This window comes from Acinonyx jubatus, chromosome A3 (genome assembly GCF_027475565.1).
Source record: "Acinonyx jubatus isolate Ajub_Pintada_27869175 chromosome A3, VMU_Ajub_asm_v1.0, whole genome shotgun sequence".
NCBI classification, from domain to species: domain Eukaryota; kingdom Metazoa; phylum Chordata; class Mammalia; order Carnivora; family Felidae; genus Acinonyx; species Acinonyx jubatus.
The window spans coordinates 22,413,224-22,436,990 of NC_069388.1; the positions used below are offsets into that span (position 1 = coordinate 22,413,224).

At 51.5% G+C, this 23,767-nt stretch overlaps 1 protein-coding gene and 1 long non-coding RNA gene across 7 annotated transcripts in view; one reads left to right on the forward strand and one right to left on the reverse strand.

The window, feature by feature from the left end:
* Positions 1 to 23,767, reverse strand: part of DLGAP4 (DLG associated protein 4) — a 197,920-nt gene that overhangs the window by 67,534 nt on the left and 106,619 nt on the right. For 3 of the 6 annotated variants that reach the window (XM_027070012.2, XM_027070010.2, XM_027070011.2), the window contains 6 exons: positions 16,411 to 17,482; positions 13,476 to 13,717; positions 11,050 to 11,164; positions 8,932 to 9,078; positions 8,334 to 8,384; positions 5,347 to 5,587 (listed from right to left, as the gene is read on the reverse strand). In XM_027070012.2, the coding sequence (XP_026925813.1) occupies positions 5,347 to 5,587; positions 8,334 to 8,384; positions 8,932 to 9,078; positions 11,050 to 11,164; positions 13,476 to 13,717; positions 16,411 to 17,409 (1,795 nt within the window). In that variant the 5' untranslated portion in view covers positions 17,410 to 17,482. The remainder of the gene's footprint in view (positions 1 to 5,346; positions 5,588 to 8,333; positions 8,385 to 8,931; positions 9,079 to 11,049; positions 11,165 to 13,475; positions 13,718 to 16,410; positions 17,483 to 23,767) is intronic. The other 3 variants (XM_027070014.2, XM_027070013.2, XM_053199997.1) reach the window with 2 other exon arrangements.
* LOC113602529 (uncharacterized) lies at positions 944 to 2,904 on the forward strand. The gene is made up of 3 exons (XR_003424001.2): positions 944 to 1,113; positions 1,829 to 1,956; positions 2,757 to 2,904. It is a non-coding gene; the product is annotated as an uncharacterized LOC113602529 (long non-coding RNA).

A 23,767-nucleotide genomic window follows, 5' to 3' on the forward strand; every position in this document is an offset into this window, starting at 1 on the left:
CACAGCAGACATCACCAATTGATGGTGGTGCCACTCTTCTCTGCTTAACTAAATCTCAGTCCTGGGCTCCAGGGATCAGAGATGACACAGCAGTTGAAGTCTGTTTGCAATCTCTGGACATGATGGTCTTTGAGGTTCCTCTCAGCCTTGACACTCTGGGAACTGGAGTGTCCAATCTGACAGGAGCCTGTAGTATAATAACCAGAGATTGTGGAGGGCTAGGCCTGGCAGATGGCTTCAGGGGGACAAGGCTGACTGGATGGTTGACTGCTTACTGGAATTTTGTCAGCCTCCCTTCCTCTATCTGTGGAGGAGGGAGTGAATCAGAGGAGAAACTGGGAACGTTCTAGGGGAAACAGCAGGGGACAAAGAAGGGTGTCAGAGGATGACTTGGATGGGAGATATTCAGGCAGGGAGAGGGGTCTCCAAACCCAAGACCCACAACATTAATGGAGAATTTGAGGCACAGGGAGGGGCCAGAACCCACCCAGAGTGACACAGGAGAGAGGAAACTAGAACTCAGGGCTCTGAGCAAGGAGCAAGGGTATATTCCAGACTAGGAAACTATCCAATTCAGCCGAGAGCTTCAAGTGCTGACAGGAAGTACCTCCAAGCGTGTGTATCTGGTGTGTGTGTGTGTGTGTACGTGTGTACACATGCATGTGGAAATGTGCAGGTGCAGAGAATGCAGTTGGTAGGAGCTGGGGGTAGGGTGGTGGGGTGGAGGTGGGGGGGGGTGCCTGGGTGATGCCAAGCCTCCTTTGTGGTTCAGAGGGAGTGGGAGAGACACAGAAGGGGAGGCTAGGGAGGGAAGAGGGCCAGAAACTGGGAGGGGAGGAAGTGGGGGCCATAGGGAGGGAACAGGGCTGAAGGAGGCAAACCAAAGGCTAAGATGAGAAGAGGGGGCTGGAGAGCAGGGGAAACAGGAAGAAAGGGATGGAGAAAGGGAGGGAGGAGAGGAGAATGAGCACTAATGGAAGCTGGGCAGAGGAAGAGAAGAGAGGAAGTGGGAGGAAGAATTTTCTTTGTTCTTTCTTCTCTTTCCCAGAGGGTGAGAGGAGGCAAGAGGGGCCATGACTGAGGGGGTGATGGCACCCCTGTGGCCCCTTCCAGGTAGGTCCTTTGGCTGAGAGGGGCATGTGCATATATAGCCAAGCTGCTGCTTCCCCTCCCATCCTAGCTGGAGTTGACCCTGCCTGCCAGTCACCTGCCAGAGCTATTTCTGGAATGTGGAATCTGGGTCAGAAAGGGGGAGGGAGGGTGAGAGGGGGTGGTGGCAGCGGTACTGGCAGCTGGGAAGCTGGCGAGCTCTAAGTGGGTGGGTGGGTGGGCAGCTCCATGTTCTGCCTAAGGCCAGTCCTCCCCTTCCAGGCTCTTACTGCCTCAATAACCACTCCTCACCCATATCCTCCTACTTTCTTGCATATGGCCTGAGTACATACATGCCCATGAGAGAGTGACAAAGAACTTTCAACCCCTCAGCAACTTGGGGGCTCAGCACAGCCGTGGTGGGGGGGGGTGTGTGCACATGACCAGAATTCTCACTTCCTGGGAGGAGGCAGCCTTCTGAGCAGGGGTGACCCCTGTGGGGAAGCAATGGCTGAATGAGGGTGGGCCTGTGTGTTGGTGTTAGTGTGGGTCTATGTGGAGGAAGGGCATTATGGGCAAGATTGCCAAGGTCTACTGATTAAGGATGCCACATATATAAGGGGGGTGCTGTTTACAACACAGACATAATTGAATTATATACTTATTATGACAAAATTGTGGCAGATGGCAGTAAAAGACCTTATTCTCGTAAAAATTGTGCATCGTGACAATTTTTCAGCATACGGCAATTAAGTGTCTGGAGGGGAGTGCCTTTTCCTAACCCGGCACAAAGATACCATATGGACCAGCTGCAGCTCTGGGCACAGGCTTGAAAATCTGGTGGCTTTGGTTTTCCCTGTGAGGCAGGTGAGTTTACCTGCTGAGCATAAGGGGAATCAGGGGGTGGAGGAGAGACGAGCAAGTATATAGTGGTCACTGTGGAGACCTGAGGGAAGGCTGACCAGGGATATGTCAGGGGTGAATTTTTCTTAAGGCTCCAATCTGCTAGAGGCACAACTTCCTCACAGGTGTGGAGGTGGTATGAGTCTTGCAGACATATATGTCTGTGAGTGCGTATATGCAGGTATATGTAGAGATCAAGTGTATATATGCTTGATCTCAGATACATCTGAGAGTATCAGTGTGCATGTGTTTTTATAATTTTTTAAATCCTATATAGCTCTGAGGGTATACAACTTCCTGTACATCTACAAAAGGAGGTTCACGTGGGCACATAGGTCTGGGTAGGTGTGAGATGTTGCTACGTGATACTTTCTTAAGTGTCTTGGTTTGGACTAAAGCCCCCAAACTAGGAATAATTAGAGGTTCACATCCCTACATTTAAAGCCAGATGTGCCAGGTGTTGGATCAACCGTACAAGATAGACTGGTGGGAGGGTCGGGGGAGCTGTGGCTGATTGAATTTTTGGCCTCTTTTAAACATTTTTTAAATGTTTATTTATTTTTGAGAGAGAGACAGCCAGAGCATGAGCAGGGGAGGGACAGAGAGAGGGAGACACAGGATATGAAGCAGGCTCCAGGTTCTGAGCTGTCAGCACAGAGCCTAATGTGGGGCTCGAACTCACACACCACAAGATAACGATCTGAGCCAAAGTCAGACGCTTAACTGACTAAGCCACCCAGGCACCCCCCTCTTTTTCTTTTTAGATTCTAGGTTAAACAATCAAGAGAAGCCACATCCAGACCTGACATAAATCATGAGATCCTGCTGTTATGACTGGATGAGATTTTGGGAGTCTTGGGGATAAGTGTATTTTCTCTGTGAGAGGGACATGAATAAATGTAGTCAAGAGAGTGGACTACAGTAGATTCAATTATTGACCCTAATTTTTCACCCCTCCCTGTATCCACACCATTGCCATAAAAATACAGTTGCTTACACGAAAGTAGGAGGGTACCTCGCTGTCTCCTTTGAGCTTAGTCATATGACTACCTTTAGCCAACAGAATTTCAGTAGATAGCACACCAACAGGGGCCTTGAAATGTGCTAATTAGTTAAGCTTGCTCTCTTATGCTTCTGCCATCACTATGAGAAGAACATGCCCTGGCTGGGCCACCAATGCCAGGAGGATCCCTTTGGTTCTACGAGGAGGATGAGAGAGATGTGGAATAGGTCTGTTCCAGCTAACCCCCACAAGTTTGGGAGCAAGAAATAAGTGTTAATTGTTGCATTACACTAATTTTGTGGTTGTTTGTTATGCAGAACTATTGTAGAAATAGCTGCTCAATGCAGGGACCCAAACAGTTCTGGGACATGTAGTCCATGACCCATCCTTAGTCCATTTGTGAGACATTGGGTTTGCAGAAGATTTGGGACTGAGGGTCTATTTGAAAAAAATTGCCGGTGTGCTATGTGTCCCCCCAGGCCCACCTAATGCTTAGAGAACTTCTCATGGGCCTGATGATATGGGGAATCTGACCCCTTACCTGAGGTTCCTATGGGACTGTAGCAGAGTACCTGGGAGAGCATGGCAGGGATCCCTTGGATTTGGAGGCTCTAGAACGTGGGCCTCAGCATCTGCTAGGAGACCTCTGAAATGGAGAGACTGGTATGGTTACCAATGACAGCAGGTCTAGAAGAAAGGCCGTAGCAGAGAAGCCCATACTTTCCGAGTTCCACATGGCAAGAGCCTCATTTTCACACAGGTAAAGTGGGAGTCAAGGAAGAAAGTACGGCTGGAATTGTCATCAGAGGACTTTGCCCAAGATGACTGCCTGGCAGGGCCAGGTACCCTAACAAAGAGAAGTTGAGTGAGGGGGAGGGGGACCAGCAGCTGGAGACACTAAGGGGGAATAAGCAGCAGTGGGCTGGAGGGGGACTGCCCATGTCAGGAAAGGAGGCACCACGAGGGCCCTGCAGGACAGAAGAAACTCCAGAAGCACGACTTAGCAGAAAGAGCCAGCATATCGCATCTGTTATATAGAAAGTCCTGACACCAGACAACACCCGCACTTAGCTACCTTCCTGTCCCGCCTGGAGGGACCAGAAACAGCCACTAGTGAACAAGGAACAGAGAAGACACTAACCACCATACCCAGCTCCCTACCACGGGCTTCGTAGCCTGAGTTAGGATCTACCTGCAGAAGCATAAGATCTGAGGTTGATAAGACTGAAGGCTTGCAGTGAGTCCAGACGGGACTCTTAATACCTAAAAATGAGACTATTCCTTAAAGTCTAAAAGTGACTGAGAAAATCTCAGGGATCTGCCCAGATATCACCCAGGGTTTGAAAGGCAATAGTGAAACAAAGTAGTTTCTGGCTCTGCCCCCTGCAAAGACCAGTTCATTCACTCAGTAAACTAATTTTCTGTACATAGAACAGCCATAGGATTCAAGTTCATTTATTTATATCAAATACCAATTGAGCACTCGAAACATGTCTCTTTTCCTACAACAATCCAATCCCAACTGCTTTTGATTGCCAAGAAAGTCAGAGTCAAGCCCGCGAACCAGCAATAATAGCTCCCACCATGTGCAAGGCTGCCTGAACACTCCCTACATACAGTCTTATTTCGTCTCCCCAGGAGCTCTCTGGGGTATGGCTTATGCTTCAATTTATAGATGAGGAACCTGAGACTGTGGAAGGAAAACTAGCTAGCCAGAGTAGGATCAAAGCTCTCTATACTAAACCAGAAATTGTTTATGATTTTCTTTGGTCTTGATTTGCACGGCTTGCTCTGTGACACAGAGTTCCCTTTTTCTCTGATCAGGCATGCACTGTCTCCAGAGGACTTAGAACAGGTATCAGGAAGGACAGGTTGTCTCTGTGACTATGAGAGAAACTTACAAACTCACCCCTCTGAGAAGGCTCCATGCAGATGCCATCCTCTTGCCTGTAGGTTCTAACCCTCCAGATAGGTTCACCTATTGTCTACCTGAGCTAATCCAAACAGGGAGGCAGGGCTGCAGTAAGCCCTGCCCACCAGCAGGTGGCTGCTCTGAGCCAGGGTCTGGACAGTCCCTAATATTCAAGTATCCCAAGGCAGGAGCCCTCTGTGACTCCCTCACCCTACTGCCAGTGATGACATCTGCCTCTGTGACCTCCATTTGACCTCAAGTTTGCCAGCTTGTGGGAAGTTCAGTCTCAAGGCCTCTTGCTTTTGCTCCTAACCATCCCTCCAGCCCTGGCTAGCCCACCAGAGATTCTTCCCAGGCATTCCCCGCATCTGATCTACCAGGAATTGTCCTCAGGTCCCCGTGTGAGAAACAAAAAGAACCCCCTCATCTCAGTACTCACTCGGAAGCGTGCGACTGTTGCTGAGGCTGCCAGTGCTGGGCGGGGGGGAGAGGGACTGCAGGGAGACACTGTCCTCCTCCTGCGAGCAGCCCGCCTGGATGGCCCGCAGGTAGCTGTGGCTGCGGGAGCGAAAGTAGCTGGGCAGCGGCAAGTCCAGTGCCTCCGCTGCTGCAGACTCTGCTTCACTGCAGGCCGACTCGCAGGCTGCCTCATACTGGTCGCTCAGATCTGCCTCCCGTACCTATCCGGGCAAAGGCGGGCGTCAGGGGTCAGCAGTGCCCATTCTGGAGGGACTGGGCACTTGGTGGATGACTCAGCTTCAGGGCTGGAGAGTCTGTGGGGCCTCAAGTCAGCCCACCCTTTCCTCCCATGTCGCTCAAGGTACTGGGTGGGCAGATGGAACCCTTAAGAAATATATACAGCCCCTGTCACTTCTCTGGACCTCAATTTTCCCATGTCTACAATGCAGGAGAAACTGTTAAGGATAACTTAATAGATCTTGTGTGTCCATACTGATCAATTGATAGGTTTTGAGGTCACATCTGAATTCAGCCAGAAAGAAGGCTATGATCAATTCGTAATGTCTACCTTGGATGTTGGAATGGGAAGTGGCAGTAGATGTGCTAGATATTTACCATCTTATGGTCCAATCCCTTTATTTTCACAAGGAAACTGAGGGCCAGTGAGGGGAAGATACTTGCCAGGTGTACCCAATGAGGAAGTGGCTGAATCAATACTCTAAATGTGAATTTAAGGAAGATTAATGTAGCCCTGCGGTACAGAATGAATGTTGGGAAGGGAGTCTGGAATGGAGGCAGAGGCCAGAGATGAAGCTGATGCAATAGTCTGGTGAGATAAGATAAAACTGGAATAAGGGTAGTGGCAGTGAGGATTGATTAGTGATGTCTGCCATGGGCAGCATGGAGAATGGGGACGTGTATGCTATGTGCCATCTCACATCCAGTTCAACCTTGTCTAGGTGGTTTCTAAGTGTCTCTCTAGAGATGGCCATCCAAGGTCCTACAGATCTGCAGTTGAGAGTGTGGGCATACAGGGGCCCACCATCCATATACTCTCCAAGGGTCCTGGAAGGGTATGTCTGACCCAGGTCTCAGGGCATGATGGTAACTGGAGACCACACAGTATAATCTGAGGAGTCAGCTGGCAAAGGATGGATACTGAATGGAAGTCCTGGGGGAGGCCTGTGCAAGAAGGGAGAGGGCAGAAGTTGACTAAGCACCATGTGGAGGAGAGATGGAGCTGGGCCTGGGACCAGCTCTGCCTTGGACCTGGCTGTGTGACCTCCAAGTATCACTATCCTCTGGGTCAGTGTCTCCTATCTAAATGAAATGGGATGCTTGTGTACTTGTCTGGCACTGCATCAGGTAAAACGACTAGATGGATCATCACCCAATCTGCAGCATATGTTTGGAAAGCTCTAAATTTGTGCTGTCCAATATGGTAGCAGCTAACCATGTGTGGCTATTTAGGTGTAAATTAATTTAAATTAAAAATTCAGTTCCTTAGCTACACTGGCTACATTTCACTTGCTCATGCTATCTTACTGGACAGCGTGTAGTACACAACATTCCCGCCTTCACAGAAAGTTCTATCGGACGATACTGATAAACTGAAATGCAGGCCATGTGGCATACCCAAAACTCATCTAGAGTGGGTATTCAAGAGATAGGTGTTTATCCTCCACAGGCACAACCTGAAGTACACTGAAAGGCCCTCGTGATTGCCAAGGGCAATGAGGTCTTGCTTAGGGACTGCAGCCATGGCATAGCTCTGGAACTAGGCTGCCAGAGTTTCAACCCTGGGTCCATCATTTCCTTGTAATATGAATGTAGGCAAGTCACTTAACTGCTCTGTGCCTCAGTTTCCGCATCTATAAAATAGGGACTAATTATAGACCAGATTTCATAGGATTGTTGTCAAGATTAAATGAGATAATTCATATCACATGCTTAGAACAGTGTCAGGAGAGTAAGCACCTGGTGACCTGTCCCTATTATTATAGGCAGCTCTGTGAGGTGAGTACAAGGATTTGTAAATATTGGCTAAGATGCTCACAAGCTCTGGAGGGCAGGCCAATGGGTCAGGGCTGTTGGTATGTATATCGCTGAGGATATACTGTGTGCAGGGAATGCCCTGGAATTTTGTATGTTAACACATCACATCCTTACCACGAGCCTGTGGAAGTTAGGGGAGAAGGAGGTCACTTGGCTCACTGTGGGCTCCCCAAGACCCTCTGGAATAATGTGTTTGACAAGAACCATGACATGAGGGTGGAGGCACACGAGGCATCCATAGCTGGAGTCAGGAGATGAGGGGCCAGGCCCAGATTTGCCCCTTGGACAGGTCCCTTGTTCACTGCTGGCTGCAATGAGGGGGTGAGCTTGGAGCACCTTTCCTGTCTCTCTTTATGGCCTTGGGGCTGGGGCCTGGGAAGGAGGAGAGGGCCACTTCCAGGGGCAGGATGGGTGTGTATGGGAAGGGGGCACCGTTAGGGCAACCAGACAGTGCCAGGACTGGCACCACCTCCACCAAGTTTTGTAAAATTGAAAAGTCTCTGCATTCATGCCAACACCCCAACATACTTAAAGGTCTTGCTGGAGCCCAAGAAAGGTGGCCAATACCACCAGCCCGCGGCCATCAACTTGTCCAAATAAAAGTCTCCTAGCTAGAAGACTCTCAGGGTATGCTTTCTCTTATCCCAGGATTATTTCTTCCCCCATCCATAGGACTAGCCCATTCTTTCCCATTTTTAAGAAGAGGAAACTGAGGCACAGAACAATGAAGTGAAAGGGCCAGTGAGTGGAAGGTCAGGGCAGAGTGTGGGTCTCACTGAACGTGACTTTCCTGGTGCTGGCTCTGTTTCCTGGTTCTGGCCTGGGCAGGGGCTAAGACCACTCAGATGCCAGGTGTCAGGCCTAGCCCTGGACTCTGGGATCAGGGTACAAGAGAATGGCAAGCATACTGACCTGCTGCTCATGGCCAAACAACTGGGGGATCAGGGAGGCCTGTCCAAAAATCTGCAGGAAAGAGAGGGGGAGGGTTATGGGGAGACCAAAGGTGGGAACTGGGGTAGGGGATTCAGGCTCAGCTGCAAGAGAACTAGTGGATGACTGGTCTAACCTCCCCAGACTGGCTGAGGCCTAGGTGCTAGGAGGTCTCACTTAGCTTCCTTCAGGGATGGGAGGCTCACTCCTTACGGGGCTGGGTGCTACTGACGATTTGTAATCTGCGGTTTACACATGTTTCTTTTGGTCTGGCCCCTGGGAGATGCCCTGTCTGCTGCCTCTCACCTAGGCAGGTGGCTCCCCCACCCCCAGATCTACAGATTAGGCCCAGAACCCAGAGACTTCTCTTCCCTGGTCAGGGCCTACATATCCTAGTGCCTGGTGGGAAGGGGGCTCCTTCTGGCAGGAGTCAAGGCCTCAGAGACATAGCCAGAGGGATATCTCGGACTTTAGGGGCACATATGTGGCTTGGATCAATTTTCCAGGGGTAAGGGTTTGAGAGCTCAGAGGGCCCTGGCCTAGGAGAGGGCTGGGCTGGACAGAGGGCAGTGGCAGAGACCTGGTGGCATCCCCAGCCTGGCTGATTCCATGTGCTCTTTTGTGTAGCCAAAGGACAAAAGTGTTCCTTCCAGATGCCAGGGCCAGGCAGAGGTGAAGATGAGTTGTCTGAGAGAGGAAGACTCAGAGAGAAACATGGATGTGGGACCTACCAGAGGGAGTTGGAGAAAAATGTGTATGAGGAGAGAGAAAAACAGAGGGAGACAGATACAAAGAGGAAGACTGAGGGACAAGAGAACATGGTAGGATGGGAGACACAGGGAGGGAAGCCACCCATTCAGCAAACACCTATGTGCCCTGTGCCTCGTGCTGAGGTCAAGGACACCATGGGGAACCACATAGCAAGGCCCCACTTTCAGGGAGCTCCCAGTCTTAAGAGTGAGACAGACACCAAGTAAATAAATAGATATAATTCCAGATAGGATAGTGCTGTCAAGAAAATGAAGCAGGGTAAGGGAACAGTGCCCTCGGGGCTCCTTTAGAAAACCATAGGGCAGGTTCCCCTGAAGTGACATTTGAGCCAAGACCAGAAACACGGAGAAGAACCAGCTGAGCAAATATCTGAGAGAGGGGTGCTCCTGGGAGAGGGAACAGCAAATGCAGAAATCAGGACAGGAATTGGGTGTGTGTGTGTGAGGAGCAGAAAGGAGGCCAGTGTGGCTGGAACAGGGTGGCTGACAGAGCAAGTCTGAGATCCTGTGTGAGAGAGAGGCAGGCCGTACAAGTCTGAGTGAGGAGTCTGGCTTTCATTGAGGGCAGGTGGGAACCATGGAGGGTTTGGAACAGGAATGTGGTGTGATCTGCCTTACATCCTTCACAAGCTCCCTCTGGCCACTGGGAACAGAGTGCAGTTGACAGGCCTAGAGGCCAGGGCAACTGTTCATGTGAAATTTGGTGGGGCCTGGATGAGGATGGCAGGGACACAGAGTCCCGGGTGCTCTATTCCTCCCCATGTCTGAGGTCAGTCTCCTTGGTTTGGGAACGACAGTGCTGTGGGCAGGGGGCTGGGGTTGGAGCGGGGTGGGGGGGGTGGCTTTGGCCAGGCGAGGAACAATGGAGTGGTGAGGAGCTGGGGTCCAAAAGCCTTCCAGGTCTAAGCAGTGCAAGCTTGGGCCATGGGGCTACACACAGTGGGACCTGCGGCCTGTTCCTGCCCAGAGAGGAGGCTGGGTCTGCACCTGGCGCCTCCATTGCCTCACTCTGCTACTACCAGCAGGTGTTGCCTTCTCTGGGCCTCACCTCCCCATCCACACCGTGCGGGGAGCCCTTGAAACTTAGCTGATCCTCCCTTTGCAAACCCTAAAGTGCTGTGCATATGTCAGAGGCTGGGGTCCGGGTCTAGGTCTGACAGCCCCGGATCCCTGCCCAGCTTTGCCTTCTCCTTGCTGTGTGGCCTCACTTATCTGAGCCTCAGTTTCCTCATCTGTGAAATGGGGATATAAGTAATAAGCACACCCACCCCCGGAGGTGGCTGTGAGGGTTCAAGGAGTTGGTGGTTATGAGAATGAAAAAGTACAGCACAGTATGCTTATTGCTGTTAGTGGCAGAGGTGTCTGGACCCTGGAAGTCCAACTTTCCACTGAGCCGGTGGGCCTTGGAGGTCCAGAGTAGAGAAGCAACTTACTCAAGGTCACACAGCAAAATAACAATAATAACCATAAAGTTAGGCACCCTTTTCTGAGAACACTACATTCATTATCTCATTAATTCCTCACAACCTTTGAGATAGGAATTGTCACCCTTCTGTGGTAAATCAGGAAACTGAGGCTCAGGGAGGGAGTGACTTGTCCTGGGTCCATACTATCAGTGACAAGACTGGAACTCAAACCCAGGTTTCCAGTTACCTCTCTTCAGGGCTCCTGGGTCTATAGCAGTGGTGTGGTCCCTCCCTCAGGGCTCTCAGCTTAGTTCATGCAATGTCAGGCCCTGTGACTGCTCTCCAGGCACAGGACAGTCAGTGGGGCAGACATACATACACAGGCAGCTTCAGGAACAAAGACCAAACAGAAGCACAGTGCGGACATCTGGGGACTGCTCAACAGGGGCTGAGCCTGGATGTCTGTCCTCTTGGGTGAGAGCTCTCACACCCACTGACCATCTGGCTACCCACTACCCTCACCTGGCTGATGCAGCTGGAGTCGTTGAGGCTGTCGCTGACGGGATTGTAGTCCTCCTCCCAGCTCGGACACTTGGAGGGCAGCAGCATGTCCACTGAATCCAGGCGGTCCAGACTCCTGGTGAGGGTGGGGGGCAGACAGGGCTCAGCACACCCATTGTTCAGCCTGGGAAACTGAGGCCCAGAGAGGAAAAGACTGGCCAAGGTCATCCAGTGGCAGAGGGAAAAATGGAAGTCACTGCCAGCCTGTGTAGTGTTGGTGAGTGAAGGAGAGTAGGTGGGTGTCAGGGTCAAGGAGCATGGGGAGAGCTCCCAGCTTTTGGAGGCTTGCATCTGGAGTGTGCAGGTGGTCCCCACCTGTCATGTCTGCTGCAGCCGCAAGGTGGCAGCACAAGCTCACTTTTGACCATCTCAAACCCAAGGCAGAGCATACCAGCCCAGTTCAGTGGCTGGACGGAGTAGGTAGGTCAAGGCTCAGAGCCTTGATTTCAGGCTAGAACTGCCCAAAGGGCATCAGTTTCCAGATGGTTCCAGATATCAGTTTCCACATGATATCCAGATGGCTTCCACCAGCCTCCCAAAGACTCACCACTTCCCATGGCCCTGGCTCTTCAATTTTTCTCACATCTATCTGACCCTGGGTTCCTCCTTCACCACTGCTCTGGGGTGAAGATTCAAGCACCCAACAGCTCAGGCCTTGACACAGATGAGCTTGGATTGGAATCCAACTTCCTCACTGGGTGACCGTGGGCAATCATAACCCCTTGCCTATGTCTCAGTTTCCTTACCTATAAAGTGGGGATGACAATGTGCCTGCCTGCTTGAGGATTCAGTAACGCAGATTAAAGTGCACTGGGGCAGGTAAAGAGCCCAGAGTACAGCAAGTGCTAACAGATGGTGCCCGTAACTATTGCTACTATTGTATTATTTAATTCCCTCTCATTCAAGGTCTCTACCTGGGTCCTGTCCACCTCTCTCACCTCAGTGCCCACTGGTAATTCACAGAGCTGTGGGATCTCAGTACTAGAAAGTGTCTTAGAGATCATCCAGCTTAACCCCCTCACTTAAAGATGGGGAAACTGAGACTCAGAGAGGGACAGACCTGGGACTGGACAATGGTGTCCTGAATTCCCACCTGGAGACCATTCCTTGCCTTCTGTCCCACTGTGCACCCTTTAAGCAAATCCCTGTCCCAAGGAGACTTGGCTTCTCTGAGGACACTGCCCCTCCCTGCATCAGTGCTATGTTACTGCTTTCTTCCCTCTGTCAAAGTCTTCCCAGAAGCCTTGGCTCATGCCCCTAGTAGTTGAAGAACTAAGCTTGTTTCCTTTAACTCTCCTTTTTGTTTCTGACTTGCTTTAGTTTCTTTTCCTCAAAGGACTCTAAAACTGCTCTACTAAGTTTTACCTGGTTTGCACTTAGTGATGGGCTTTTCTGTAACTCCCCCCCCCCCTTTTCTGTTCTGATTCCCATGGTAACTTCTGCATGTGAAGGCCTCACATCTAACATTTTAATTGTTGCTTTCTGTGTGCATGCATCTCATTTGTTCACACTTTCATTAATTCTTCCAAGTCTTAAAGCAACAGGATGGAGCTCAAATGGTGGAATTCTAGGCAGGGTGATGGGACAGGTGAAGGTTATCTATCTCCCTTTGACTTAGGGATATATCCACCTCCTCAGCCTTGGAGCTCACCACATGCATGAGTTACAGGGGCAGGGGCAGAGGGGTCTCTGGCCTTCCCTGGTCAGTACCTTGCTGGTACAAGTGGTGGGCCCACTAAGGGCAGGGTTCTCCTAACCTGAAGAAGAGGGTTCCCTAGCACAGTTCTCCTGTGGGAGTGTAACTCACCTGGGCATGTGACTCCTGTGGGCAGGGTTTACCTGGGCCACTCTAGAGAGATTCTCCTTATTGTTTACCAAAGGATGAGGCTCACCTGTGGTCGGGACTTAACTGTTGGGGGCTTATGGGGTGGTTCAACAAATGACAGCGTTCTCCAGAGTCACCTTATCAAATGCAGGGCCAACCTAAGGATGACGATCTCTGGGAGAGGGCTAACCCAGGGGGCCTGGATCTTTGGGAGCCCGGGTTCACCCGGATCTTTGGCTGTACGGCAGGATTCGCCTATGGGGTGGGACTTTCCTAGGGGCCCGTAGCGGAGGAAAGCGAGGTTCCCAGGAGTGGGACGCACTTGTGAGGAGCTCATCTAGGGACTAGCCTTGCCCGTGTGCCGAGCCCGTGAGAGCGTAGGACGCTTTCCCAGGGAAGGAAGAGCTCACGAGCGGGAGGGGCTCCCAAAAGGGCAAGTTAGCCTGTGGGCGGGGCTCCCCGGAGGCAGTACTTCGGAGAAGTCCTGGGGCTGGTACTCGGCGTTCCGGGGGGCGGCGCTTGCCTGTGGGCGGGGCTCTAGGAGGCGGGGCAGAGCGCTCACCTGCGGGGGTTGCTCTGCTCTCCCAGCGACTGCTGCGTGGCCCTCAGGTAGCTCTGGCGCCGCGCTGCCGTCTTGGGTGAGGGCTTGGGGCTGCCGCCGGACTCGTCGCTGTCCTCGTCACCCATGGCCTTGATGTAGCTGCCGCTGCGCATGCGCCTGCAGGGTATGGGGCCCTCGGCTGCGGAGTCCGCCTCGCGCGGGGACAGCAGCGCGGTGCTCCACTCGCCGCCGCCGCCGGGCACCTGAGGATGGGCGGACAGGCCTCAGCGAGGGTGGCGAGGGGTGCGGGGCAGCGCACACCCTCAGCGCGCCGCCGGCCGCCCAGCCTCGGGCACATCACCTGGGTAATGGTGCTCCGGACCCTGAAGCTCCCCGGCTCTCCACCTCGGAGGGTTTTGGCCTTCCATGCTGGGTACTGCCTTTGAAGCCACCTGGCAGCAGGGCAGAGCCCCAGGCTGGGATGGATACTTGAGTTCCAGAGACAGCTCTGCCACAGCTTCACTGTGTGGCCTTAAGCAAATCCTTGCCCCTCTCGGGCCTCAGATTTCTCTCTCCATGGATCCCAGGCTGGGTGCGCCGCGGCCAAACCGCCCAGCCTATAAGATCACAATGGTATCCACTGCAGCTCCCCGATTCTGAGCACCCACTGTGTTCCTATCCCTTCACTTTGTTATCTCAGAGGATAGCTTATGAACCCACTACACGGATGAGAACATCAGGCCAGAAAGAGGTCCTCAGACCTGGCACCAAGAGCCTGTCCTATGATGGGGGCAGGGAGGACTGCTCAGATGACACCAGCACATCAGTAGGGAGGCAGGGTTCTTGGAGCCAGTCAACATCCTGTATCTCACTGGTGGGTAAGCCAAGGCACAGGGTGCAGAGAGGCTTGTGGGAGTCTGGCAGCCAGGTGGTGACCTGGAAAAAGGGCTGTTTTTCCATCTGACATGTATACACAATGGACGTTCACTTCATGATCAAAGAGTACACACATCTTAGTGCCTGCAGAGCCTCAGCCCAAGCACAGAGTGCACCCACCCTGCCACGTCCACATATCTCAGAGAGCAAGCAAGCATACCTTCCCCCACACACCCATCTCACCAAGGACACACCCCACAGCCTCCACTTCGCCACGTGCCCGCCCCTACACAAGTACACGGCGTGAACACAGAGCATACTCACACCCGTCCTCACAAACACAGTAAGCAACCACAACACCGTGGACACACTGCAACATGACCCTACTTCACTGTGTCTTTGCCTCAACATGTACAGAGTGCACAACCTCTCTAGGCTCTATACACTTCACCACAGATGTCCGGGTAACAAACATTTCTCAGTGTCCACACCATACCCATTCTTTACCTCATGCACAAATGCACACTCCCAGCATCACCACACCTACACAGACACCACATCCTTCTAGATGCCTGTACTGCCAGTGGCCAATTCTTGGCTAAGGGACAGTTCCTGCCTGGGACTCCCACCCCAGGACTCTCCCATGTCCCATTTGACCCCCAGTTAACTGCCCAGCCAGTTACTAGGGCCTGCACATTCTATCTCCCATCTTCCCTACCTCCATCTTCCCTACCTCCACCTGTCCCTTGAGAAGGGGACATTCTATATTCCTACTTAAAACCTGTTGCTATCCCAGCATCCCCCCACCTACTTCCCATGACCCAAGCAGGCAGCACAAACCCCAGGGCCTGCAGGGCCGTCCTTTCATGATGTTTCTGAAGCCTTTTCACATGATCAGACCAAACCACACCATTTTGAGAGAGAGCCAGGTCACACACCATCCTTTCTGATGTTTCTAAACTAAGGAAGTGGATTGAGAACCACAAAAGCCTTAAATATATAAAATACTGCCTAGATTTCATTTTCCTGCTATTGAAAAAAAATAGCTTTTCCCCCCATAGTCTCTGTCTTTGGAATTTTTATATAGAATGACAAGAACTCAGGGCTTTGTCAGACTTTGATGTTCATCTGCTTCAAAATGCATCTAATGTGTTCCCAAAGGCTGACCAGGTCTGTGCTGGCATACCCCCCAGGATGAAGCACTCACTACCTACAGAAGCAGCCCCTTCCATCTTGGTGGGTATTGAAATCTGCTTCCGTAACCTCCACCCAAGCTTGGGCTTTGCCCCCAGGAACTGTGCCCAGTTCATAGCCACTGGCCCTGCTCTTGACAGCCCCAGGGGATGTGTAGCAACAAAGATGTCTCTGAGCCTTCTGCCACTTTCCAGGAGTGTGCCATTGATGCATAAGTGCCTGAATAAACATTAACATTTGAAAGAAGCAAGTTAGTCCTGAGCTGGGTTAGGGCCTCCTGAAGCCATCCATGCTGATCTCCATTACACTCTGTTCACACTGACATGACTATCTGTTTATGCATCATTCTCTCCCAGCATTCTGATAATCGGGGCTCTGTCTCATATTTCTAGCTCTGTTAACTTAAATGTCCATCTGTTCCTCTACCCTTCTCTCTTCTCACATTTCCTGAGCACTACTTCTCTGCCAGACCCTGTCCTGGGCCTTAGGGACACACAGCTGCATCAGATGTGGTCCTGTCTTCAAGGAGCCCATGGTCTGGTGCAGACAGCAGGCAGGAAGTTGGCAATTAGAACGCTATGCGATTGGTCCTGTGGGGAGGATGGATGGCACAGCTTCCAGATTTGTCCTCTAGAGGGCAGGTACATGTTTTCGTTCCTACTCTGGGCTGGGCTCAGAAGAACCCTAATCAACGTCTGCTGAAAGCGTGACCAGTGGAAGGAATCCTCTTATTAAGCAGGTACTGCCAGACACCCATTTCACAGTGTTTACTCACAGAGGCCCAGAGTGAAGCGACTTTCCAAGTAAATCTGTGGTACAGCTGGCTCTCCGAACTGGTGCCTTCCCCACAGTCCTCACCCCACCCCTAACCCAGGCAGGGACCCACCTGCAGGTAATGGTAGGCTAGACCCTGGTGGCAGGATTTGGACTTTAGCAGGCTCTTATCCAAGGTGGCTGAGGTCTTCTGGCAGACCTCGTGGGCGTGGCTGAGGGTCAGAGTGGACCAGGAGCCCCGCTTGACATAGTTGGTGTCAGTGCCCACCCCGAGGCTGGGACAGGCAGCTGGGGGTGCAGGAGGGGGTGGTGGGGCAGTCAGCTCGGTGGTGGTGTTTTTGGCTGCTTTGAGCATGTGCCCACTGATGGTGTTGTAGGCATGCATGAAGTAGCGTGGCTGGCTGCGTTCTGCCTGTCGCCCTAGCGTCATCAGCCCAGAGGCTGGGCCACTGCTGCGGAAGGCGCCACTCTCGCCGTCCAAGTTGTCATCAGAGCTCCACCAGCCCGAGATGTTGGAGCGGCTACGCCTTTTGGGCTCCCCAGCCTTGGCCCGCTCCTTGCTCTTGGCCCTCCGGCCCTTGCCGTCCTCCAGGCCACCTTTCTTGCTGCCATTGCCACCAATCTTGCCTGCCGTGCCCTCCAGTGAGGGTGCCTTGGTGAAGAAGAGCCGCTGGACTGAGTGGACCAAGTGGCGGATGCGGCCAGGACTCTCACCACGGGCCTTGGCCTCACCACGGGGGAACTGGAGCGTACTAAAGCCATCGCGGTGGATGGGCAGCTGCTTCTCAAACTGGTCCAGGAGGTTGGCGGGCAGCCGGTTGATCTTGGTGGCCTGGGCATGGCTGGGAAAGGGGCTCTCCTCCGGCACCTCGAAGTGGGAGTTATAGTGGATGCGGGGAAAGGTGCTGCTTGGAGGCGGCAGCTGGTTGTTGAGTGGAAAGAGACCATCCCCAGGCAAAGCGTTCTGGCCAGGGAAGCGAGCCTCGCGGGCAAAGGCCTCCGTGGGCGATAGCAGATAGGGGTTGCGGTCAGGCCCTGCAAACAGGGGCTCATGTGGTGGGTCCAGGCTGTCGGAGAGGTGGCGGGGGCGGCTGTCACCGAGGCCTTTCATGATCCCAGCCCTCGGGGCAGGGGCCGTCGCCCTAGTGGGGCGCCCGGGTTGCCTCTCCCGGGCGGCAGCTGTCCTGAGGGAGAGAAGACAGAGAATAATCAGCTGAGTTTGGAGGGGACAGGGTTCCAGGAGTGTCCTCCAGACCCCCACAGATATCAGGATTGGGAGGATTACTGAAGACTCTTGGCCTACCCTTAACATTTTGGGGTGGAGGACAAGAATACAAATGGAGGCCCACAAGATCCCATGCTGGCCCTGGAAGCAGGCCTGAGCTCATTTGGGTAGGGAATTCCAGGGTCCCCAGTATCCAGAGTATGGCTCTGAGTGAGCATGTCCCCTTGGCCCCTGAACATTCTTGCCTATAAGGAAGAACATGGCTGTAAGAGGGCCAGAGAAGCCTTCTATTTTTTTTAATGTTTATTTATTTTTGAGAGAGAGAGAGAGAGAGAGAGAGCAGGGGAGGGGCAGAGAGAACAGAGGATCCAAAATGGGCTCTGCGCTGACAGCAGCGAGCCTGATGTGGGGCTTGAACTCATAGACCTCAAGATCATGACCTGAGCTGAAGTCGGACATTCAACCCATTGAGCCACCCACGTGCCCCCCCCCCCCCGAGGAGCCTTCTAAAGAGTGGGGTCCAGGATAAGGCCTGTCTCACCTGGGTCTGAGGGCAGTACTGTCCAACTCTTACTTTAGCAGAGGATTCTTACATCAAAAATAGACCCTCTATAAAAACCTGCTCTGTCCCTCAACAGATGTCTACCAAGTGTGACTTCTGCACTAGGTGCTAGAGGCTCCAACATCACAGAAGCCAATAAGCCCATTAGCACATCATTTCCAACTGGGATAAATCAATGGTGGTCAGCCTGGAACAGAGTTCCCAGTGAGTCAATAACAGGAGCACATCCTCAGGACTGGGTGGACAGGACAAGGCCTTGGTTGAGGGTGGCATTTAAGTGGAACCACTATGACCCAGTTTCCCCATTTGTAAAATAGGGCAGTTGGACTGGTTAGATCTTCCATCCAGGACCATGCAGGAAATACCAGTCTCAAACTTAGGCAAGTACCTTTCCTTTCTGGGCCTCAGTCTTCCCAGAGGGGAGTTAGTGAGGTTTCTGAGCCCTGGCCCCACCACCAGCTCTACTCAAAGGAGTCCCAAGGCTTGCTGTGGACTGTGTGCTCGGCGTGCGGAGTATCTGAAAGTAATCAGTGTGGCTGGAACAGAGAAAGTGAGGACAAGGGCAGTGGGGATAGAGCTCTTGGAGGGGTGGGCCAGGTCAGAGTGGCCAGGCTCTGGCTGAAGCCAAGAGTGGTAGGCAGAATGATCGCTCCCAAAGTTGCCCACGTCCTAATCCCCCAAACCTATGATTATGTTATTTTACATGTTAAAAGGCCCTTTGCAGATATGATTAACAATCTTGAGATGGGGAGATTATCCTGGATTATCTGGAGGGATATAGCCTAATCACATGGGTCTTTTTAAGAGGGGAGCAAGAAAGTATCATGATGGAAGCAGAGGTCAGAGTGATATGGGGTCACGAGCCAGGGAATATGGGCAGCCTGTAGAAGACAGAAGAGGCAAGGAGTCAGATTCTCCTCTACAGCCTCCAGAAGGAAGGCAGCCCTGTGACCCATTTTAGACTTATGACCTCTAGGACTGTAAAATAATAAATGTGTTGTTTTAAGCCACTAGGTTTTAGAAATTTGTTACAGCAGCCATAGAAACTAATATACCAAGCATGGGTTCTGGTGTCTGAGACTCCCTCTCACCCCTCAGAGCAGCTCTTAAGGCAAATTCCAGATCCCACCAAACACTGCATGAAAAACACTGGCCTAGGTAAAACCTCCATCATATAGATGGGGAAACTGGGACCCTTAGAGGGCAAGAAGTTCCCCAAGATCACACAGTGGATCCAGCATCTGGGGCAGTGTGGGACCCACAGCTCTTCCTAATTCCTCTGCAGAGCTGTCTTGCAACTGTCACCTGGAGCTGGCTGGCCCCCAACCCTCGAGAATCTGAGGATTATTTTCTTGGACCTAGCCATTTTATGACCAACTATGCCCTAAGCTTTCCTAAGCCCCGAGACTTTTGCAGGGTCCTCCTGGCTCAAAATCTCCCCCTTCCTGCCAGAGACCCTCCTTGCCTCTAGGAGCCTGATGGACCCCACCCTGGAGGCCAGAGCACTGTCATGACAGTCCTTGTGGCTGAGTAGCCCCTTGGAAGCATCTCTGCTTCCACCAGGTGGTTGGTGAGAACATTTATCCCCAGGCTGGAGAGGAAGTCCTCTGACTGACATCTTTATCTTCATTATCTTTACCATATCCTCACAATGGCCACATGAGGTGAGGGACCATGATCTCCATTTTACACATGGGGAAACCAAAGCTAGGAGAGGCTGTTCTCGCCAAGGCAAAAGAGGTAACTTGGACGCCAGCCACCCGTCAGTGTTCCAGACAGTCAAGGGTCCCCCTCCACTCTAGGCAGCAGTGGCTCCCTCCGGGCAAACCTCTTCTTGAAGACAATTTCAGGCAAAACCACCCCTACATCCCTCCTGCCCCCCAGCCTTTTCTTGGCTTCCTTGCATCCCCTGAGGGCCACAGTGATCCCTGGGCTCAGGGGCCAGCCTCCTTGGCTCTCCAGCTGGAGAACTGTGTAGCAATATGTCCTTGATGCCCACTCAATTAAGGACAATGATACTGAAAACTGAGAATGCTATTTGCAAACACAACCCTGCTGGCTCGCTGGCTTGGCAGGGGCCTGATGCCCCAGAAATGTTGGAGGTGGAGAGGGCTGGTCATCAGGAGAAGACAGTGGCAGAGCACTGCCCCAGAAGTGCACACAACACTTAGTTCTCTTAGCCCAGTGCATCTTCTCCAGCCCTCCCAGGGAGAAGTTGGCTTCAATTTCACAATCCTGAGTTGCCCCAACAGGACCATATGAGCCCAGAACCATGCCTACCTCCCTAAGCCTCAGACTGTGTGTTTGTCAAATGGGGCCAAGACGAAGACGTGAAGGAAGGTGTGGGCAAGAGCTTGGTGAATTGTGAAGTGCTGGCATGTGCTCATTCCTTGGGGCACAAACCCTGGCCCAAGACTGGTGGTGGTCTTGACTGATGAGGCTCCTCACCTGGCTATTTGGGGTGGTTGGGTCCCTGCCTTGGAGGTGCTACTAGGGTTACAGAAGAGAGAGTGGGGGCTGCCACCCTCAGGGAGACCTCTAGAGACCAGATAGACAATTTAATGACCACAAGTGACCGCTAAACTTCTTTCCTTCCTGTGACTAGGCCCTCATGTTAAAAGAGTCTCTTTCTGGGATGCCTGGGTGGCTCAGTTGGTTGAGCATCTGACTTCGGCTCAGGTTGTGATCTCACAGTTTGTGGGTTTGAGCCCCGCGTTGGGCTCTGTGCTGACAGCTCAGAGCCTGGAGCCTGCTTCAGATTCTGTCTCTCTCTCTGTCCCTCCCCTATTCATGCTGTCTCGCTCTGTCTCAAAAATAAATATAAAATTTTTTTTAAAAATTAAAAAAAAAAAGAGTCTCTTTCTCTGACTTCTGGGCCCGCATGTCTGTCCTTCTACTCCACCTTAAATGCCAGTGCCTCCCAGGGCAGTGGGTGGGCACATAGTGTCCCCACATCAGTAAAATGCTTTGACATAACCCAGTGGGGGCTCATGACACACACCTGGGCATATCCTTAAATTCTTCCCTCTTCTGACTTTCTATGTCCTTCCCCTAGTAACAATCTCTGCTGTGCCCGAAAATGATTCCACCCCTGTCTCACTTCCTACAGTCTAGGTGGAGCCAGCCCTATCCCAGAACCCCAGGAGTGGACACATGACCCAGGTCTAGCCTATCAGCCCTTCATCCTTGAGTACTAGTTGGCTCGGAGATGGAAACGGGATCTTTGCTAGCCAGTGAGAGTTGGTCCTGGGATTATGGCTGGATTCTTCAGGAAGAGGTGTCTTACTCTTCAGAAAGAGGGCTGCTGTGCTTGTCAGATGTCAGCCTGGAGTCTTTTGTCAAAAAATCTTGCTTAAGTCTCAGATATGAGAGTCAAGAAACTTTTTGCTTAGTCTGAGTTGGGTTTCTGTATCTTTCAACAAAGAGCCTGACAGATACTGGCCTCCCATCCAACTGATCACTATAGCAGTGGCTGTGGGTGCTTGCCCATATCTCCCATGGACTCATCACTGTGGTGCCCAACAGACTGACTCCCAACCATCAACATCTGCATCCCTGTGGGAAGCAGGGGAGCTTTCTCTAGCAGCTGGAGCCTGTTCTGCCCACATGTGGCTGGCAGGAATTGCCACAGTCTTAACAACCTCCCCTCCCCTAATCTAGCTACAACTCTCAACCAGTGACTGTTGGAGAGCTGGTGTATAAATACCCCAGCTCCTCTACGCCTCAGGTGGGACAACAGAGGAATGGGCTCTACACTGACTCCTGGAGCTGCCCAGTGGCACTGAGCTCCAGTTGCTTGCAGTGGTCACTTTCTTCATTGGCTACCTCCCCTTCCCTGACTTATCTCTTCCCTTCCACGCTGTGCTGCCTGTTTCCAAATGAAGTACTTGCACTTGAATCTTTGTCTCGGGCATGCTTCTGGGAAACCCCAGCTATGATAATCACTGAGTCACAGTGATTCTGCCTCAGTTATGTACCCTGATGCCATCTCCTCTCTATATCCTCTGCCTATGTCACTCCCACCCCTCACCTGGAAGTCTGTACAGCCTTCTCCCTGGTCTCTCTGTGTCCACTCTAAAACTCCTACTATTTAGGTTCCAAACTGCGGCTGGAATGATACTGCTAAAATGTCAAAGCAATAGTGTTCTTCCTCTTTAGTGGCTCCTCTTGGCTCTTGGGACAAATGCTTGACTCCTGAGCTTGGCATTCAAGGCCGTTGCAGAGATAGTCTCTGGAGACCTCTAACCCTCAGCTCCAGCCACGTGGCTTACTGGTGCTAAAGAGTGTCAGCCTGGGGAAGGGACAACTTAAGTTCTCACAGCAAGGCCACTCCAGGCCTGTTATCTGGATTTCTTGACTCAACCCAGGCCCCAGCCCCCTGACCCTCCTGGTCTGCAGTGGAAGAGGCCAAGATTGCCAGCTGAGAAACAGAGTGTGAGGAGGGTGGGACAGCATGAGGAGGTGCGTCAGCAGAGTGGAGGTCGCAAAGGCCCAGCATGGTCTAGTTTCTGCCAGTTTCTCCAGCTTCGTCCCTGTCCCCTGCTCCCCATGCCAACCAATGTCATTGCCTTCCTGGATTTTCTTCATAGTTCTCATTGCTCTTGGAAACTCTCACATGTTCCTTGCTTGCTAATTTATGATACATTGTCCCCTGGATCTGTCCTGTCCAAAATGGTGGCCACTAAGCCACATGGCTATAGAGCACTTGAAATGGAGGTAGTGCAACTGAGGAGCTGAATTTTTAATTTTAATTAACTTAAATTTAAATACCACATGTGGCAAGTGGCTACCGTATTGGACAGTATAGTTCTAGAACTTCAAACACACCTCCAGGAAGAAATCTCCTCCATCTCCCCCTATTAAAGCTGGGGTCCAAGATACTCTCTTCTAATGTCTTGTCCACATTTTTTAGTTGGAAACTTAATTCACTGATTTTATGATCTTTTATATTCTAATAAATGTGTCATTGGAAAGGCTAGACATTTCCCCCTGAGTACCTATTTGGCTGCATCTCACAGATTTTATTTCCCCACAGGTTTTTTTTCTCCTCTTTTTAAAAAAACTGAGGTGAAAATCACATAACATAATATTAGTCATTTTAAAGTGTATAATTCAGTGACATTCAGTACATTCACAGTGCTGTGTAACCACTACCTCTATATAGTTCCAAAATATTTTCATAACCCAAAAGAAAATCCAGTCCCCAATGAGCAGTCCCTGCTCCGTCCTTCTCCTGGCCCCTGGCAGCTGAGCCACCCAGACACCCCCCACCTTTAAAAACATTTTTTTTAATTCTGTTTAACTTTTTGAGGAAATCCCAAACTGTTTCCCACAGTGGCCCCACCATTTTACATTCCTAACAGCAATGTATGGGTTCCAATTTCTCTACCTCCTCACCCACAGTTATTTTGCTTTTTTTTTTTTTTTTTAATTATACCCATCTTAGTAGGTATGAATTGGTATTTTGTTGTGGTCTTGATTTGCATTTCCCTGATGACTAATGATGTTGAGAATTTTTTCATGTGTTTGTTGGCAACTTGCATATCTTCTTTGGAGAAATGTCTATTTAAGACTTTCGCTCATTTTAAAATTGGATGATTTGTCACTTTTGTGGTTGAGTTGTAGGAGTTCTTTATATATTCTGGATATTAAACCTTACCAGATATATGATTTGCAACTGTC